This window comes from Sprattus sprattus (genome assembly GCF_963457725.1).
Source record: "Sprattus sprattus genome assembly, chromosome: 13".
NCBI classification, from domain to species: domain Eukaryota; kingdom Metazoa; phylum Chordata; class Actinopteri; order Clupeiformes; family Clupeidae; genus Sprattus; species Sprattus sprattus.
Window position 1 is genome coordinate 23,819,216 of NC_137911.1, and position 19,431 is coordinate 23,838,646.

At 43.3% G+C, this 19,431-nt stretch overlaps 1 protein-coding gene across 1 annotated transcript in view; it reads right to left on the minus strand.

Annotated features, from left to right (window-relative positions):
• Nucleotides 1-10,327: 10,327 nt before the first annotated feature.
• Nucleotides 10,328-19,431, minus strand: part of xkr6a (XK, Kell blood group complex subunit-related family, member 6a) — a gene marked incomplete at both ends in the record, with an annotated part of 32,634 nt that continues 23,530 nt past the window's right edge. Inside the window, 2 exons of the mRNA XM_080850015.1 lie at nucleotides 10,328-11,286; nucleotides 11,695-11,891. Coding sequence (XP_080706141.1) covers nucleotides 10,328-11,286; nucleotides 11,695-11,891 — 1,156 coding nt within the window. The remainder of the gene's footprint in view (nucleotides 11,287-11,694; nucleotides 11,892-19,431) is intronic.

Sequence of the window (19,431 nt, forward strand, 5' to 3'; positions counted from 1 at the left end):
CTAAAATGGATCATTTATACACGTTTTTTCATCTCAATCACAACATTATAATGTATTAAAATGGAAATATACAAAAATGTAAATAATTATTGATTCATGTGTACAGTTGTAGCCTAATTTGTTTATTGAGAGGAGACATGTTTCTGTGATAATCTGTTTTCATAAACAAAACCTCAAGTGTGATCTTTTGAGACTCTTAAAGATGCAGTCTGCGACTCATTTTCAGTTTTGCGAAAGGCTGTTGATATTTGAGATCAACAGCCACTCAAATTGCACCCCTCCCTTTTGTACTCATGAAGCACCATGTTAATTGGCTGGGCTTGTTTATGGCTCATTCGGAGCCCCCATTTACCGAGCCAGGATTGAATAGAACACCAGAGGAAACACTTAAGGGACAGCTAGAGGACCAAGAGGAGTAATTTGCTGAAATTTGACAAAAGTGTATGGGATTAGAAAGGCAGACTGCGCCTTTAAAGAATCATTTGCATGATGAAGTTCAGTAAAATTACAACATATCCATGGTCATTTTGACTTAATAATCTTGACACGCTCTTCTATCCCATAATACATTGATACAATGTTAACTTAAGAGACAATTAAAGTAGACAAACTAGAAACAAAATGGGGAGTGGGGATAGGCGGATCACCAGGTGAAAGCTGAGGGTGCAAATCCATATTTGTAGATACATTCATCAGTGTCCTGAGAGACGACAGAGATCTTGCAGTGAGGAATTGGATTACTGGTTAAAACCAGGGAAAGGACATGCCAGAGATAGGTCAAAGGGCAACTAAAAGAAAACAATTATGACAAAGCCATTGACAAAAAATGTCCTCATTCTTAAGTGTGTGTCTCAACAATCGTTTAAAACATTACATGAACTCCAACATTTTGGGGGTTTTCTCCTTTGGAACATTTAGGGCAAAATTGTATCTAGTAATAATTCATATGGAACATCTAACCTAAAATATGTATCAAGAAAACTAGCAATGGGAGAACAGTATGGGAAAAGTATATCATGTGGGCGAATGCCATATAATCCAAGCACTCGTTTAATGATATATGACAAAGCTGCATGTTTACTGATCTATAACAGCAGCATGTATATAAGTGAATCACACTTGATGAATATGGTTTACTTAGCTCCACACAGAGACTCAATGAAGTGCTAGACAAGCACATTTGTATGTTGATTTTTAATAAATGTGGCCCACTGATAGGCACTCTGACACTTGGAATTTATGCATTACAGTATGGTGAGCGGGCTTTGAAGGACAACACAACCAGGTCTACAACAGCAAGGTCGAAGAAATCCGTAACAGACAGTTTTCTGTATCAAAGCAATGACTAAACAGCCTAACCCTGCTAAAACCTTTCACATTTCCTATTGCACCAAGTACATCTTTCTCATGCAAGTTAACACAGACGTCTTCACTACATTTTAGTTTTTTTTTAAACAAAATTCTGAAACTATTGAAACACTGACATTATGAATTTCAATAATTACAAAGATGCAGTCATCATGACAGCGAAATATCTCGAAAAATCATATACAGTTTGGATTTTATACAGGTTCTTTGACAACAACATCACACAACCCTATCAAAACACATTTTCATCATTATTCATATCTATGTTTAGTTCTTTGTTTTAACATTCAAAATAAAGTCAAACTGTTGGTGAGTAATACAAGAGATTTATATAACCAATCAACAAATGAAGAATTAAATAAATAAACTGGGGAACATCCTTTAACACAACAATAAAACAACCCAGTTACAGTCGTGCAATTTAGCAGGACAACAGATTATTTTAACTACTGTTTCAATCAGAGGACAACCACCACTGAGTAAATCCCTCAACATCTGCCTCAAACTTAGGAGCTCATTCATTTTTGTGCTAATATCTTCAAATGGAACAGCAGAACACATTCTGTTCTGGGGTCCATTTACATACAAAAAGGGGTCATCTTTTGTACATATATTCTTTAAAGATAAAATAAAATTTCTTCCCAGTTTAACTGACCAACAATAAAATAAATGTATTACATCGAAGTTTTGATTCTAGCACATATTTCCCCTGAACAACATGTTATGATAATTACCGTTGCAAGTTCATCATTACAGGTAAAGGTTATTTCATGATAAACTAAATTCCTGAAATAAAAAATGAAAATAAATTTGTAGAAATATTATCCATGTCATACATTTAACAAAGGACGAATCTTGAAAATGGCATGACAAAGGATTTATCAATGACTGTCTCAGGGAAGAGTAGTAGTAATTCCTTGAATTCCTAAGTTAACTTAATTATTAATAATGGTCCGCAAAATAATAATCAATTTAAAGAAACAACTTTGTCTGAACATGACAACATTTGTTATGAAGGAGAGGGAGCATCACCCTATGCCAAATCTAACTCTGGGAATAAAAAGATATGGGAGGAGAAAAGGCAGGAAGGGTAAGAAGAGGAGAAAGGAGGAGCGGAGAGGAGAGGAGAGGAGAACCGATAAGAAGAATGAAATGAGGATGCCATAGAGAAGTAGTGTCTCCTGACCAATGGTCATAGAGATCTGTGGAAGCCCATGAGTTCTCTGTTCCGCTGAAGAGGACAGAAACACATACTCTTCCATGAGGTAACAAACACTATTTTTCACAGTACAAAAATAATACTTGTGATTGCACTTTTAATTGTATCATATAGCCCTTGCTTGACCATAGCATTATCTATATAGCTATTCATTTCATTAGTGTAACTAATTATCAACCAAAGGCAAAAGTGCTTTCAGATAAGAAAGTCTTAACTTTTAAGTAAGTCTCACATGGAGTTACATTAGAAACCCTTTCTAAAAGTGTGTTTAATAATGATGATACCTTCATACTTGTAGTAGCTATTGATATAAAAATAGATACTTGAAGGAGGAACAGCACTGCAAGATTGACAGCACTCCTTGTTGATGTGAACAACCAAGTAAGGAGCAGTGTGAGCGTGAGCGTGACTGGTGTGAGAGGGGAGGACGAGGTAAAGGTTTGACCAAATCCCTGGTCAAATAATGAGGTTTGGTGAGAAAGGTCCTGGAGAGCACCAGAGCAGTGACATTTCGGAACTATTCTGACAATAATGGATGACGCAAAGTTTACAAATTGAAAACTGCCTCACGTCATCAAGCACCTCCCCTCATACCAAGGTCACAGCAAAGATGAATATCACGGTATTTGCAATGATATCAAAATGCCATTGTTCTGTCAAAAATATATTGCACTGAGTAAAATATCACTTTATATCATTCAGTATTTGTAGTATATTACATATTGTACAGCAGGTGAGAATGTGCATTATTGGATTAAAAATGAAAGATAGTTGAATGTATACATTTCCCTGACAGCTGAAATGCTTTCGCTGCTCAGAGTACAGCAGGATGATGTCCCCCTCCTTCTCAGATAGCATAAAACTTAAAACAGAAAGCAAAGACACGGCAATGCATTCATCAAATGTACACTCCAGAGATGTTGCGCACAACCGAAGCAAAGGACCCAGGATGACATGACATTGTGCATTATGCAGTGTAATTTGTCATGAGGTTAGCATTTATCTGAGATTTGTATGGTTTCTATCTACCTAAAGATACCACATTGGTATGGTCCCAAAGCAGGAACCAAAAGGGCATTTTTTTTTTAGATGGCTTTGGTATTTAAGGGGCAGGTTTGGTACTGTACCAGAACCAGCTTATGTGACACAATGGTGCAATAAGGGAAAAGCTCTAGCCATATGTGCTTAATAGTTCGCCAACAAAAAAAATGCAAATTCCAAAATAAACAGTCATAGATGTAACATGCAAATATAGAATTAACAATCCAGTGTGCAAAAATTCTTCCTGCACCACTCAAAGAAAAAAACCTGGACATTTTGGCGGCACATTCTCTAAGTAACCACATCACTGCTGAGGTGAACAGTGCAAGAAACAGAGCAATGCAATCATATATGTTGTTTCATCTCTAGATGAGCATTCCTGAAAATGTTGATGTTAGATGATTCCCCAATAAGAGTCCTGCATTCTCTGACTCAGACTAACACTGTGCAGTGGCTTAGTGCAGTGCACTGTACTATAATTCATGAAATACTGCCACCTAGGACCTTCACTTGAGTTCACTTGTAAAATCAGGTCCACCCACACACAGTACTGAAATATGGACATTAGAGATTAACTGACAAATACGTAAATAATAACTACACAATGTAGTATGTGTGCATTGGTATTACATGTTTAGTTATAATCTGGTTGCTGAGTAAGTTCTGTTGTCTTCCTCATCTTGACTGAGTAACAGAGTCAGAAAGCTGTGAGAAAGCCTCTGGCATATGAGAGTGCATTGGCAATCAAGTAAAATAGATTTCTGAGCAGGAAATAACTGATTGCATAGTTTTGGAGTAGTGGTTTTGCATCAAGGCGATAAAATACATACGGTGTGACTAATAACACATTTATGTAATGTCTGATGAATCAACAGTTATCTGCATTGAACCATTTCTCACAAAAATAAAACTTTCTGTTGTAATACATTCCCCTTTGGGCATACAGTTATTTAACCGAGCAACATTAAGACTTTTCTTTGTCCTCATTTGTACATCTTCTTGACTGATTGTATATGAAATCTAAAAAAATCTTGCAGACATCCACTACAGATTTGGTCTACAACAAAAGTTATATGGTGGAAATAACATAGCCAAAGAGGTTGGTTAAAAACCAAACACATTCAGTTCTCTTCAGACATCCCATGCTAACCTTACACGTTGTCTGAGGACAGATGTGAAGTCTGTTTCACCCGTCATGCATACTATACATTTTTCTTCACATCATTCACTGCTTTTACCCAGCTATGTTTTGTGCTTACCCAACCAAACGCAGTGGAATGGTTGGGTGACGGAGAACTCAAATAACCAAGCGTTAGCTTAAGTGAAAAAAAATGAATACAGATATAAGTGTGTTTTAAAACCCATCCCCAATAAGAGCTGGGGTTACAGTAAGGGGGTTAGGGTGAGAGTTAGGATTGGGGTCATGAAGCCCACGGCAGAAGTATATATGTACATTTCTATTTTTTTTTTATCAAAAAGCAATCTTTCACCAGACAAAAATATACACACAAAGAAACACAATTTAAAAATGTACATTGACAGGTACAGCTATTCCAACCCCTATGTACGAGCTGTATTTGTTCTCAGAGTGTTCATCTATATTGATCCAACTACAGTAAGGCTTCACAGGAACTTATCCTACGGCTAATACTAATTTTGAAAAAAAAAAAGAGGTTTGACTTTTAGCACCTTGACAATGTTGTTCCCAAATGTTTAGGAATAGAGTAATACTGGACATCCAATAAACAGGCATACAGTAAAAATAGGCAAAGAACTTTACATGTGGAACAATAGTTGCAGAGCATGAGTGAAAATGTAATCTACAGGAAGGTAACAGGATACATGAGTGTTTCTAAGGGAAACATAAGCAGGGACTACTAGAATATGATTTCAGACTAGACCAATGTTCAGGAAATCTGTCAATTAGACCTTATTTTACAATTCTACAGTTCTATAACTTGGCCTTATGTAGAGGACTGAGGGACGAGAAGAGTGGAGAGAGGTGGAGAGGAGAGGCAAGGTGACTTTAGGTGTTCATCAAGTGTGAAGATAACGTTGAGCCGCAGAAGTTGGACGCTAACAGCACCAGGCGGATGTTTCAGAGATCGCACCAAATTGTACAGCTCCATGGTAGCACGCTTGGGTGACCCAGTGAGCACCTTTGGGTGTAGGGTAGCTACATCGAGGACCTTACACAACTGAGTGAGTACACTTGGAACACCCTCAGGTAAAGGTTTTCAACCCCCAGTGACATGGGGAGCATTTTAATGAAACAAAATAATAGAAAAATATAAAAAAAACTATAATAAGTTGAACTCATTTCAACAATGGCACAATGTACATTTGGCAAACGTAAGGAAAAATAAACTCACTAAAAAGTACATCTTGATTCATAAACACAGAAATAGAACACAGTGATAACCTCTTATGGTTTTTCAAAAAAACAAAAGACGAAGGTGACAGCATTTTACTAGATGGAAAGACAAAGCAGATATGAATATTTCTATGCTGCTGGTTGATGTCCAGTATTGCTTTATCTTTCCACTTTAGCTCTAGTTATCACCCATATACTCAGAGGACAGTCAACCACATCTCATCCTACAACCACACATTAACACAAAATGCTAAAACAGCAATACTGGAATGTACTGTTTATCAACAACTGCTTCTCACGTTAGTACGCCACGCCTTAGTAATGTACAGCAGATTGGTTTTCTTTTTGCCTGTAACTGCATTGGCACATCAAAAATACTGGCATTGTTGTTGGCTGAACTGGTTGCCGTGGCGGTCAGAAGCACCGACATTAGGGAAGGCACCACGGAGATGTTTCTAACGGGATGAACGAGGACACGAAAGGCCATGTCTGAAGTGTTTCGGAGTTACTGTTAAGATCACTACGGCAACAGACCTTTCAGTGATCTACAAAACTAGCTGGTCACAGATGTTCGCTCACTGATCTGTTTTTTTTTTCACAGTAACAATCCATCATTCAAACAAACGTTCCTTTCTGAAAATGGGGGGATTCTATTTTCAGTATAGAATAAAATCAATAACGACCAAGTCAACTATGTGTTTCATAAAGAAAACGAGGAATAGTGCTAAGCACCACTACAGCGCAAAATAAAAATAACTATTTCCTGGATTTCTCCATGCAGTTGTTCTGTGGTAAAATTGCATTTTCCACTGGGAAGCTAAACCTCACTCTCTATCTATGTGTCTTTAATGTGTGAGACAATAAGCGACCAACCCAAACTTTCAGCAGGTGTCAACATTAGCATCTCTCTGTCTGAATGCATTAACACTGTTGTTGTTGTTGTGCGTTGTGTACAGTAGGAGTAGTGCGGAAGTTTCTGATGAAGGCAAACCAGTCACAGTGTGGTAGCACCTGGGTTGGGACTCCCTTTCGTTGGGGTACAGTACAGTACATGAGACACACCATGGGCCCATACTGGGTAGCACACCGGGCAACCAACTATACAAACTTTTTTTTTTTTTTGGTGCAGGTCACTGACAAAAAAAAATTATAATATTTAAACATCTTTACAATGGGAGATTCACCTATCTGTACTCGTGGAAACAAAACACATTGCCACAGCACACACACCAGAGCGGAAACAGGACCAGGAGAGGTGACAAATCACAAGCCAGTTGTGGCTCAGATTGTGATGATGAAGATTGATCAAGAGATGTGGGGAATTTCTCTTTTTCGGTACACATGATAACCCCAAGACTGGACCACCATATATCTATTGTCACCTCCACCTAGACTGTTTCATTACACCACACTTATAGGACACGTCAGAAGAAACATCAAAATGAGTCCACGTGACAAAAACACCTTTTAAGGTAGGAATCTGTGCGTCAGAATACACCTGTACCACAGACTGCTGTGGGGGAGGGGCTAGCAGCAACCAGGAATGAGGCGGAGCTGTGCAGAGCCAGCCTGTGAGGTAGACTAGGGTATGACTCCCTCCCGTCACCTCAGTAGTTGGCCCTCACATCCTCCTGCCTCACCTAGCAAGAAACCCCTCGCCTCAGATGATGGAAGCAGCGTGGACTCTGCTTATGGTGACATTAGCAGGCACAAAGGCTCACAAGCTGTGTGGTGCCTGCTTATGGTGACATTAGCAGGCACAAAGGCTGGTTATCCCTCACCTGCTACTCCCTCTGCTAGTTCAAAATTCTGCTTGAGTCAGGTTTCTAATCAACACTGTAAATGTAATTTGTAAGTGTCAATTTCTCATTTTTTTTAGGTTTGAGAAGAGATAATAGGATTCCGGTACAACACACTGTCAGAAACAGCAAGGCATGCACTTGCATAGCTTGTGTTGCGTTAAAAACTTAAAAACGTACATTACTAAGTTCCAAGAGAGGTGAGCCTAATGCTACACTGAGACCTCTCGAATACACTAAAGGGGGTAGCAGGTGAACACATAACTGCCTTTTAAACACTGTTGATCCTCGGTATCTGAGTTCCGCGGTGGAATATAGCACCATTTTAAATCAGGTGGAATATAGCACCATTTAAATCAGGTGAGGTACTGTAATGAAACCTTGTAGTTTGATCAGATATCCCACACACTTGGTGACAGAGGCCAAATGCACTTGTCGAAAGTGAACAGGTGCATATGTAACAGCGGTGTCAACCAACAGGTTAGGTCTTGGCGTGTTGGTGGATCCTACCAGTGGCAGTGGGCCCTGTGTGCCGGGAGGTTGGAAGCTCCTTGGAGCAGACTGGGAGTGCAGAGCACAGTAGCCGCGACTCTGCGTGTGACTCTAGTGTGCGCTTCAGGTATATTCAGGCAAAGATACACGTTACCATCACCTCCATTTGTTAAGTCGTTTTGAAATATTCATACCATTTTGAAATGAAAATAAAAAAAGTACAGCAAACCTAACAGTGATGAGCTTTTTTTTTTTCTCTCTCTAGACAGCTGTGCATGTCAGAGTTCACTTGGGAACCCATGACATGCGTTTGCACCTTATGACTTTATTACTTTAAAACAAGCCCATTTTCAGAACAGAATAATGACAAAGATGGAACCGAACACATGGAAAAGACTGGGAATGATGGAGAGGACATGGTCCCTGTAGATCAGAATGTCAAATATGGTCTTCGTTGAATGCTGAGCAAATTCTCTGCGGAATGTTAAACAGGGGACCCAAAATGTGCTTTTTCTTTGTTTAGTTGCTTTCCAATTAATGTCTGTTGCTCTCAGGGAGTTAGAAAGAAAGCCCTTTGGTATGCAAGAAAAAAAATTGGACTAATAAGCCTTCGACACAACTTTTATGTGCCATTGGTTAAACATTGTGCTTTCTGTCAAAGACCCTGCATTTATGTATGTATTATGTATTACATACATTTAAAAAATAAAAAAACATGTAATTATTGATGTAGTTTCTCGATACGATTAAGTTGTTTTTATGTATTTTGTTCCACCTGATCTCTATAGAAATGTGCTATGGGAGAATCCTTTTTTAATTAGAAACATGGTTAGATTAAGAGCTTTGGCACACACCTTCCACACTGTTCAGAAGAGATCTTTAGGTTTAGGCATACAGTGCTATCATTATGGCTTAGGGCCAGGATTTTCTAAAGCCCATATCTAGTGCTGAGATACATTGAAAAATAAACTGGAGATGGTCAGTTGTGCCATATATTGTTATCAGTGATCTCCATTTAACTCCAGAATGATATACTCTTGGAAACAGGAGGGGTTATTAAGGCAAGCAGAGATAACGCCAGTGTGATTTGTCAAAGAGGGGGGGATTTGGTGAGTCCTCAGTACAGGTTTCCTCCTGTAGAGGGCAGTATTGACTTCACAGAACAGCAGGCATCCTGCAAATTTGTGCTTTCACTGAGAATTTGTTTTACCTCCATACAGTTTCTTGGCCTTCTAGGGCGAACACTTGTTTTTGATATCTAATGTTTTTATGGATCAATTGATTGTAGGTTACGTTGTGCTGGGAGTCCACTCAGTTAACACAAAGTAATGAAGGTGTGTACAGGTAGACCTTATGTGCTGCCTCCATCATTCCCACTGAGTGAGCTTTATCTGGTTGTAAACATCCAAGATCACAGACACAAAACCAATAAGGAACACATACAAAATTCTTCCACCAATCAGGTGAGCACATACAACCCTTCCTCCAATCGGTTGAGCACATACAATTCCCTCACCAATTAGAGGAGCACATACAGACCCTCCCCCAATCAGAGAAGCACATACAGATCCTCCCCCATGCAGGAAAAAACATACTGTATGACTGCAACCCCAGTAAGGGAAAGAGAGACTTAGCCCCCCCCCCCCCCCCCCCTCAAGATAGCAAACCACATATGTGTTCTTAAACAGAGATCTCAAAAACACAATAATAGACTTTACATATAGAAAATATTTACACTCACAGTTACCCACAGGTAGAATGATAAAAAGCTTTTTGTGCAACACTTTTGCAACATATTTTCCCCCTTTTTTTTTATCTACACAAAGGAATCGCATCGATTGAACTTGAATGACATGCCACCTTCTGTTTGGCACAAAAAATGAATACCCATAGAAAAAAAAATTGCTTGATAAAACAATTCAAAGAAAAATGACAAACTGAGACTGGCAATTATAAACGTAGACAGAGGAAAGACAAAGAGAGAGATGGAGAGAGAGAGAGGGGTAGAGGTGTCGGGGGCGAGAGAGCCGGCCATCACAGGGAGGATTCGTACTGCAGGAGCTCGTACAGCAGCGGCCCGTCCCTGTACCTGATGCCCACAGCCTGGGGGGTGATGAACTGGAGGATGTTAATGGTCCTCCGCAGCCTGCGGTCCACAAAATGCGCGTCCCAGGCAGGATAGCGCTTCCGGGGCATGTCGATCTTGATGAGCGGCCCCTCCATCCTGTAGTGGCGGCTGGAGCCCGCGGGCCGCTCGGGGGAGCGCACCTGGAACACGGGCAGGCAGGTGTCGGTCGCCACGTCGTCCTCGTCCAGCTGGGCGTCGCCCCCCATGGAGCGGCGGCTGGGCGTGGCCTGGGACGGGGCCATGGGCTCGGCCTCGGGGGGCAGCGGCATGCCCCAGAGCAGCTGGGTGCAGCAGGACCCGTCCTCCAGGCGAACGCGCCGGCCCATGGGGTGCAGCGCCCCGTAGTAGAGGCCCATGAAGAAGACGCCCGAGGCGAAGCTCATGTAGACGCCGCACAGCACCGGCACGGCGTAGGAGTCCGTGGTGAGCGGGTCACGGTACGCGTACCACAGGCAGGTGAGCACCGTGTTCTCTAACAGCACCAGGAAGTAGTAGGCCACCATGCGGTAGCGAGTCCGGCCCTCCTTCACGTTGAACCAGCAGAAGATGTAGACGATCCCCACCACCATGTTGAAGAGCACCTCCTCCCACTTGGACATGCAGAAGTCCGTGCCGCCGTGCACCACCCAGAAGGCCATGGCGCACCAGTGCACCATCACGAAGATGCCGAAGTAGATGTGGAAGATGGAGGCGAACAGGGCGAAGGAGAGCACGCGCGAGGAGATGGTGAACAGGCGCCAGAAGATGTGGACGAGCGCCCCGCGGTAGCTCATGCTCTTCTTGTCGTCGCGCGAGTCACGCAGGAGCTTGTGGTAGGACGCCAGCACCCAGGCCAGAGACATCAGAGACGCCACGGAGGACACACCTAAACAGTGAAGAGAAACACACACACACACACACACACACACACACACACACACACACACACACAGACACAGACACAGACACAGACACACACACACACACACACACACACACACACACACACACACACACACACACACACACACGTGTGAGACAACAGAGTGCATACAGATGGGAGATGGCTCAGAGAGTAATTCATAGGATTCTTTGACAATTAATTTAATTATATTTAGCCATTATTGATCATGAAGTCTGAGAACGGAGAACATAGATGCCATGATGAGGCTTGGACAGCAATTAACAGGATAGGTGAACATTTCCTTTCATTATGTCCAGCCCTTCCCACAAAAAAAAGGCATTCGGGTCATTGAACACAGGACTGAACCCAGCAGACTGGACGGGTCCTTACACTGCAGGGTCTCCGCGCGGTTCTTCTGGATCATGATGCTGAGCTGCAGCACCAGCTGGGGAGCGCTCTCCAGGAAGGTCTCCAGCAGGCGCAGCATGTTGACGTCGGCGTACTCGTACATCATGGCCCAGTAGAAGCGCCGCCGGTGCTCCTGCTGTCGACGGCTCATAATGCCCAGGTACATGGTGCGGATGTACCTGTGGATTGGGGGAAAAAAAACGAGAAGTCAGAGGTCATTAGGATCAGTTTGTTCCTTTATCTGTTGTTTGTTCCTTTATCTGTTGTTTGTATGTTGATTTCTTCTTTGTTGTATGCTTTTCCTTTTATATCTGTTGTTTGGTACGTTGTTTTCTCGTGTGGACCCCAGGAAGAGTAGCTGGTGTCTTTGGCATCAGCTAATGGGGATCCGAATAAAATAAAATAAAATCAAGGTCAGGTCAAAGGTCGGTGGGCGTAGGCAGGGCCCGACATTCACACAGAACAGGAAAAAGCAACCTGAGAGAGATTGGAGATGTGTGTCTGCATTCAGAGTTGAACACAAGCAGGTGGGAGCATGGTTAGGAAAAACAGTCTGAACATGTGAAGCCTTTCAGACTGTAGCGTTAGCAGATATACTCCAGAAGTAACAGCACAAAAAAGCCTTTAATATCCCAAAAGCCCAAGCTCATTATCGGTGATGACACCAGAATATGCATCATCTGATCTCGAGAGTCCCCATCATCACACATAGACAGCGGACCCATCCTCTGTTTCTCACCTCCTCCTCCTTCTCCTCCTCCTCCTCTACCTCATTCTCCTCCAGCGGTCGCAACTCAGTCCCTGCTTAGTCTCAGCTCCCACACCCTGGCAGTCTAGTGTTGCACTTGAGAACGGCAGCAAGTCCCTTAGCATCACCAAGATCACAGACACTGTGGTTAGAAAAATCACGAAAGGCTACATTCACTCCTACCCACCCACAGAAACGTTTATCTTGAAAACCTGCCTTTTTACTCTATATCTCAGATATACTCCTACTAAAAGGATATATCTCAGATATACTCCTACTTCATTTTAGTTAATTTTTTACATCACCACCATGACATGTACATGCACTTTGAAAACGATGTTGTGTCTCAAAATCTCCTGGTAAACCACACTCTTGGAAAACCACACCACAAGCAATACCAGCCCCTCACACTGGAAAGTCACACCCCACTCCTGCCCCTGTGGCAGGGGGTAGAGGTGTTCCCCCGGGGGAGAGATGTTCCTCTCCGGTTCTTCCGCTCCCTAGAGCCATAGCCGGCTGCTGGAACACACTCGAGAGTGGGGGGATCCACAGAGTCCATCTGTAAACCCTCCACCATTAAGATGGAGCGCAAGCCTCCGGCACGGCAGCCCAGCAATGGAGGAGACGAGTGGGTCACGTCTGTGAATTATTTATGCGCTGGGAAAACAGCTCGAGCAGATGGAAGTGTGAGCGTACGAGACACTCACATTATACACTCACCAGCACATTTGTCACGATGCACACATGCGAATGGTATGTACAGCCACACCAGTAATTACCGCCACATACACAATAGCATCCATTTGTACGAACTCCCACACGCTCAGGCTCAACAGGCCTCATTTAAAGTGTTCCTCACAGTAAAGCCATATAGGCACATAATTACTATATTAAATAGTGGGGGATAATTAATTTTCTCTAATTGACTTGTCTTGTATTATATATATAACATAAATGATACATCATATTTACTGGCCACAGAATCACAGCTGACAAAATGTTTACTACAAAGTGCTATATCTTTACATCAATATTTAATCATTAATACTGAGTAAGTTAACAATAGACAAGGTTGGCTGAATAAGATTTATTTTCTGTGGGTGTTTCAGAGATTGCTGTTCTTTGTTAACTGCATTAGAAAACAGGTAACACCAATAGGATCAGGCACCTCTTCAGTGTAACTTACTCATCGGAAAGGTTCAGTTGGCGGTAGTCTTGTTAGCTGAAACACCTTTAGCCATCAACTTCAAGCACAGCTACAGTTAGCCCCCATCGGCTGCAGGTCTGTCAGAGGCCTAACTTCAGTTAGCAGATAGATGTGCTACCCACTCTGCAGCATCAGAGGAGCCGCTGGGTAGGAAGGCTAAGTCCCCAGCAGGAGACTTGGACTTCTTATCTTAATGAGAACAAGAAAGGAGCAGTTAATCAGGCAGTTCACACAGAGTTTTCAATCTCTGAGCCTTTGTGCCTCAACAGGGTGGCAAAATCTCCCGTTCAGAGGAGATTATGGTGTGACAGGAGCAGTGGCAAGTGTATGCCACATCTATTGTCAAGGCTGCATGGGCTAGATTATAGGGTAGAGCCTGCACAGGAAAGGACTTAAAGTCAACTACTGTCTTGTAGTCCCCTGCTTTCGTTCAATGACGGTAGCCTGAGCTGATGCAAACAAATGACTCTTTTCTGACTCAAGCTGTACTACAGATACGAGGCAGCAGTGTGTGTGTGTGTACGCTAAGGGGGGCAGCAGGCACGGGCCTCACAGTCAGATGCGGAGGAGAGCCTGAGTAACAAGGACATGTGTTGAAGAGGAGGAGAGAGAGCGATGGCAGCCACGAGGACGATGAAAATGATGATGAGCTGTTCTAGCAATCAGGTGGGAGGGACGTCCAGAACAGCGTGCTACTGTCGCCTGCCTCTACTACCCCGCTGTGTCTGGCCACCGTTCAGTCTAGCGGATTTAGCAACCCCACTAGAATAACCAGAGCCTTCAAGCCTTCATGCTGCCAACGCATGCTGCCAACGCAGGCTGCAACGATGACTTACGGACACGTTTTTCCATTCACAGCCTGCTGCTAAGGACATGACACCAACATGAAGGACATCTGTGTCATGCTTAGCCTTAACTCCTACAAAACATTTGCCATGGTTTCTGTTTGTTTGTTTCTATATAAGAGGCCGTGAGCTTCCCTACATTCCCCACACAACAGCGACTGCAATGAGTAAGACTTTCCCCCATCGCCAGCTATGTCATTCCAGCTAGGAACAAAGCCTGGAGCTCCTAAAGGCACTCTGTCACCATCCGATAACAATCACAGCTACATTTCTTCACAGCAGGATATGAGATCTAGGTTCTGGGCCACCGATAAAACTCAGCTCTTGTTGTTGTTGTTGTTGTATTATTAGATCCGATCAAGGTCCAAAACATTCTAATTGCACTGAATACTCCTGCCTATACCCCTGAAACCTTGTGAGGTATCAGAAACCATTCACAACTGTCCATATGAGATTTATTACAGCGGTAGGCTGTGCTGGCTGTAATCAGATAATACTGTATGTGTTGTAACTCTGTGAGAATATATGGAGGAAAAAAAAACAGTCCAGATAAAAATCCAACCGGATTAGTCATCTGTAAATAAAAAAAAGATGTATGGTGGAGCTGTATCCATATGGTAGTGGTAAGGAATCTAAAGTGAATTAAAGTTTCAACCAAAAAAAAGTACCTGGAAAAGAAAAAAGAACATGGTGACTCAACTAGATGACAAGCCGTCATGCACTAACAGCTGTCAGGTTGTCTTCTGAGGTGTTAACTCATAGTGAAATGTGCAGTGTTAGAAACACATAATGCACATCGGTTATGCACATCAACAGGCATATATATGAGATTTTCTTACTGTCTGTCTTACATATCTGTTTAATTAGTGATTCATTATAACTGAGCTCTTTAGGCATAATTGAGCAATCAAATTTTTTCTCAACAATTACAGACACGCCAGAGCATAATTAGCAGGTGATACAATGGCGCTATTCTCCAGCTACAAAAACAGTAAATAATTTAATCATTTTGATTAATGCTGCCGGCACATTCAAACGGTACTGAGCCCACCCTTTTCATTTTGTCGCCATAACTGGCATAATTTCATCATCCATCATATGAGGAAGTGCTTTGGACGTGTGTTCCCTCGTACCGTCTAATGGCGAATGCAAACGTCTCCCCTGTGGGTTTCAATGCCATCACAGGCACGAGGCCTCTTTTGCATAATGCTGCTGACAGTTCAATATTTGTCAAGAAAATGTGTCAAAGAGAAGCCACAAAAGCCTCTCTACAGTGAGATGATGGACAGGCACGTAAGTGCACACACACATCTCGCACTCGGCCCCGGCAGGCACGTGATGGACGCCCACTCACTAGTATGCACACTTAACAGACAAATGATGGACAGGTGGAAGGTAGAATGCACTCTGAAAATGATGAAGTCTACAGAATCAACATCCTGATTCTCAAAATTCTCACCAGAGGAATAAATGGCAATTTAACAGAGCACTTCTCTATGATCTCATAACAAAGGACCTCCTGTTCATAGTTACAGTAACCAGACAAATGGCTTCACACATTTGAGTAAACAGGCCCACTTACTGGAGGCTCCCGCAGTAGTGAGGACATACCTCTGAAACCTAGGTGCAGTGTGATTTTAAGATGACTGTAGCACCTATCGGTAAATGTATATGAATGTAAAGTATCCCTGTTAAGTCTTCAATGGATCCTTATATCATAGTTTCATCGCAATCCTGAGTATCTGTGCATAGTTGTGTGTTTTGACTAAGAGTCTCTTTAAATAATAATAAAATCATCGCGGAATAAGCGTCCAGGGGGCGGTGGCGTGGCAGCGGCGGTTAGTGAGAGTTTCAAGTAATATAGGCAAAATATGCGCCGGTTAGTGAGAGTTTAAAATTATATAGGCAGAATATGCGTCCAGGGGGCGTGGCAGCAGCCGTTACTGAGAGTTTCAAATGATATAGGTAGAATATGCGTCCAGGGGGTGGGGGCGTGGCAGCGGAGGTTAGTGAGCGTTTAAAATGATATAGGCAAAATATGCATCCAAGGGACGGGGGCGTGGCAGCGGAAGTGATAAAAATGAACGCGTTGCCCCTTTTTTCAGCAATATTTACCACTCTAATACTTTCTTCTATCCCATAAAGTTCTGACACGCTTAAACCTTCCAGCCTTGTGTTTTTGGTCTTTGGTAAAATTTTGGCTGCTCATTTGAACAGAGACACACACACACACATATACACAGTCAGATAATAAATAGGGAAACTAATAAATGAAAGATAACGTCATTCATAGTTACAAAAAGTGAATGCTGTCAGAAAAGTGACAAGTGAATGTTGTAGTGTGGTGTGTGTGTGTGTGTGTGAGTGAGAGAGAGAGAGAGAACCCGAGAGAGAAAGAAAGAGAGAAGGCAAGAGAGAAAGAGAGAGAGAGAAAAATGTAAAAGGTAATCTGAAAGAGACTCGAGGACTACAGAGGGAAAGAGAGAGATATCAAGAGGGGGAAGAAAAAGAGAGAGAGAGAGAAGAGAGAGAGAGAGAGATACAGACAGCAAGAGCCAGAGACCCCAGAGATAAACAAATCTCAGAGCCCACAATGCAATTTTCTGGCTCCGTGCCTCCGGATGCCCCATCCCCTCTCTCCGTTTTCCATTGCTCCCACCCTCTCCTCCTCCAGCCTCACTCACTCGCTCCTCTCCCCTTCCCTCCGCCTTTCCTCTTTCCCTCTTCGACTTCGCCACGAGCTTCCATCTTGCTCTTTTCCCCTCCTTCATCGGAGAATAAGCGCCTTCATTCTGCTCACATCAGTCCTCTATCGCCGAATCTATCCATCTTAATCATCCCTTCACCGCTGCCCCCGTGCTGAGCAGAATATAGTCCAATCAAAGCAGGGGCTGGAGGAGGAGGGGTCCGTGACTGTGCACCGTGTGTGTTTAAACGCACACACCACTCAGGGGAGAACAGCCTGACTTTCACCAGCGGCACTACTTCTCTTTCACCACGACCGAGGCTACGCCACATGCCAGGATAGCCACGACAGGATATGTTGGATACTAATCCCACCAAAGCACAAACGTAACCCACCTCCCCCAGTTAGACTGACATGCTCTTTGGGCTCAGCACCTCCTCCGTACTCTTCTCCCTTATTGTGCTATCCGCCTCCCCTTTCTAAATCAAAACCAGTGATGTGTGAAATCAATGAGAGATCCTGCAGGATCCTCCTCCTTGGCTCAGGGTGGAGGAGTTGGTGGTTGATGACGTGCCTCTAGCCAGTCCAGGTCCAACCTCGTCTCCTATAGCCTAGCCCTACGGCTAAACTTGTCTCCTATGGCATACGGCTAACCTCGTCTCCTATGGCCTAGGGCTAACCTCGTCTCCTATGGCCTACGGCTAACCTCGTCTTCTATGGCCTATGGCTAACCTCGTCTCCTATGGCATACGGCTAACCTCGTCTCCTATGGCCTACGGCTAACCTAGTCTCCTATGGCCTACGGCTAACCTCGTCTCCTATGGCATACGGCTAACCTCGTCTCCTATGGCCTATGGCTAACCTCGTCTTCTATGGCCTATGGCTAACCTCGTCTCCTATGGCCTAGGGCTAACCTCGTCTCCTATGGCATACGGCTAACCTTGTCTCCTATGGCAAACGGCTAACCTCGTCTTCTATGGCCTATGGCTAACCTCGTCTTCTATGGCATACGGCTAACCTCGTCTTCTATGGCCTACGGCTAACCTCGTCTTCTATGGCCTACCGCTAACCTCGTCTCCTATGGCCTACGGCTAACCTAGTCTCCTATGGCCTATGGCTTACCTCGTCTCCTATGGCTAACCTCATCTCCGATGGCCTATGGCTAACCTCGTCTCCTATGGCCTATGGCTAACCTCGTCTCCTATGGCCTAGGGCTAACCTTGTCTCCTATGGCCTATGGCTAACCTCATCTCCTATGGCTAACCTCGTCTCCTATGGCCTAGGGCTAACCTTGTCTCCTATGGCCTAGGGCTAACCTTGTCTCCTATGGCCTAGGGCTAACCTGGGGACAGAAGAAACTTAGCTTCTGTTGCTGGGTTGTTGTCGATCCAACATTAACATTCAGGGATTTCAAATTTAAACCGAATATTAGCGAAGAACCGACGAATCGCCTCTTTTAAACTTTGAAAACGTTTATGTGTGGGTCCCCACTACCAGTAAAAACTTGAAAGAAATGCACCCCACTGAATTCCACTTTTCCTTGTCAGTGTTGAATGCTGATGTGACCATGTGCCTTGTGTTAATTCTATTCTAGAATGATTTTTACCTCTTATTTAAATGACTTCCTGTATTCCCCTATATTCCAGTATGAAAAAGAAATATAAGTCATTCCTCTGTAGCTTTGTTAAATGGACCTGGGTGGTTAATTCATTTCCTGGGATAACTACAATGGCTTGTGTGTAGATCTGATATCGACATTTCTGAGGTGGCCAGCATTGCAGTGGTCTTGGGGGGGGGGAAGATACTGCCAGATAGCCAGCAATCTCCTTTCACTGTTCTTTCTATCTTCAGCACATTCTCTCCCATCCATTTCCTTCCCTCTCTCACCTCTTCCTCTCTCCCTCTCTTTTATTTTTCAGAGACCATTAGGTAAGACCAACAGAAGTCCACCATTTTGGCATTCTGGCTATGTGGCTGAACCTGACACTGCTCATGCATCGCAGAACTCAACGTTTGTGTGTGTGTGTGTGTGTGTGTGTGTGTATATGTATATGTGTGTGTGTGTGTGTGTGTGTGTGTGTGTATATGTATATGTGTGTGTCTGGGTGTGTGTGTGTGTGTGTGTGTGTGTGTGTGTGTCTTTGTGTGTGTCTGTGTGTGTCTGTGTGTGTCTGTGTCTGCGTGTGCGTGTCTCTGTGTGTGTGTGTGTGTGTGTGTGTGTGTGTCTGTGTGT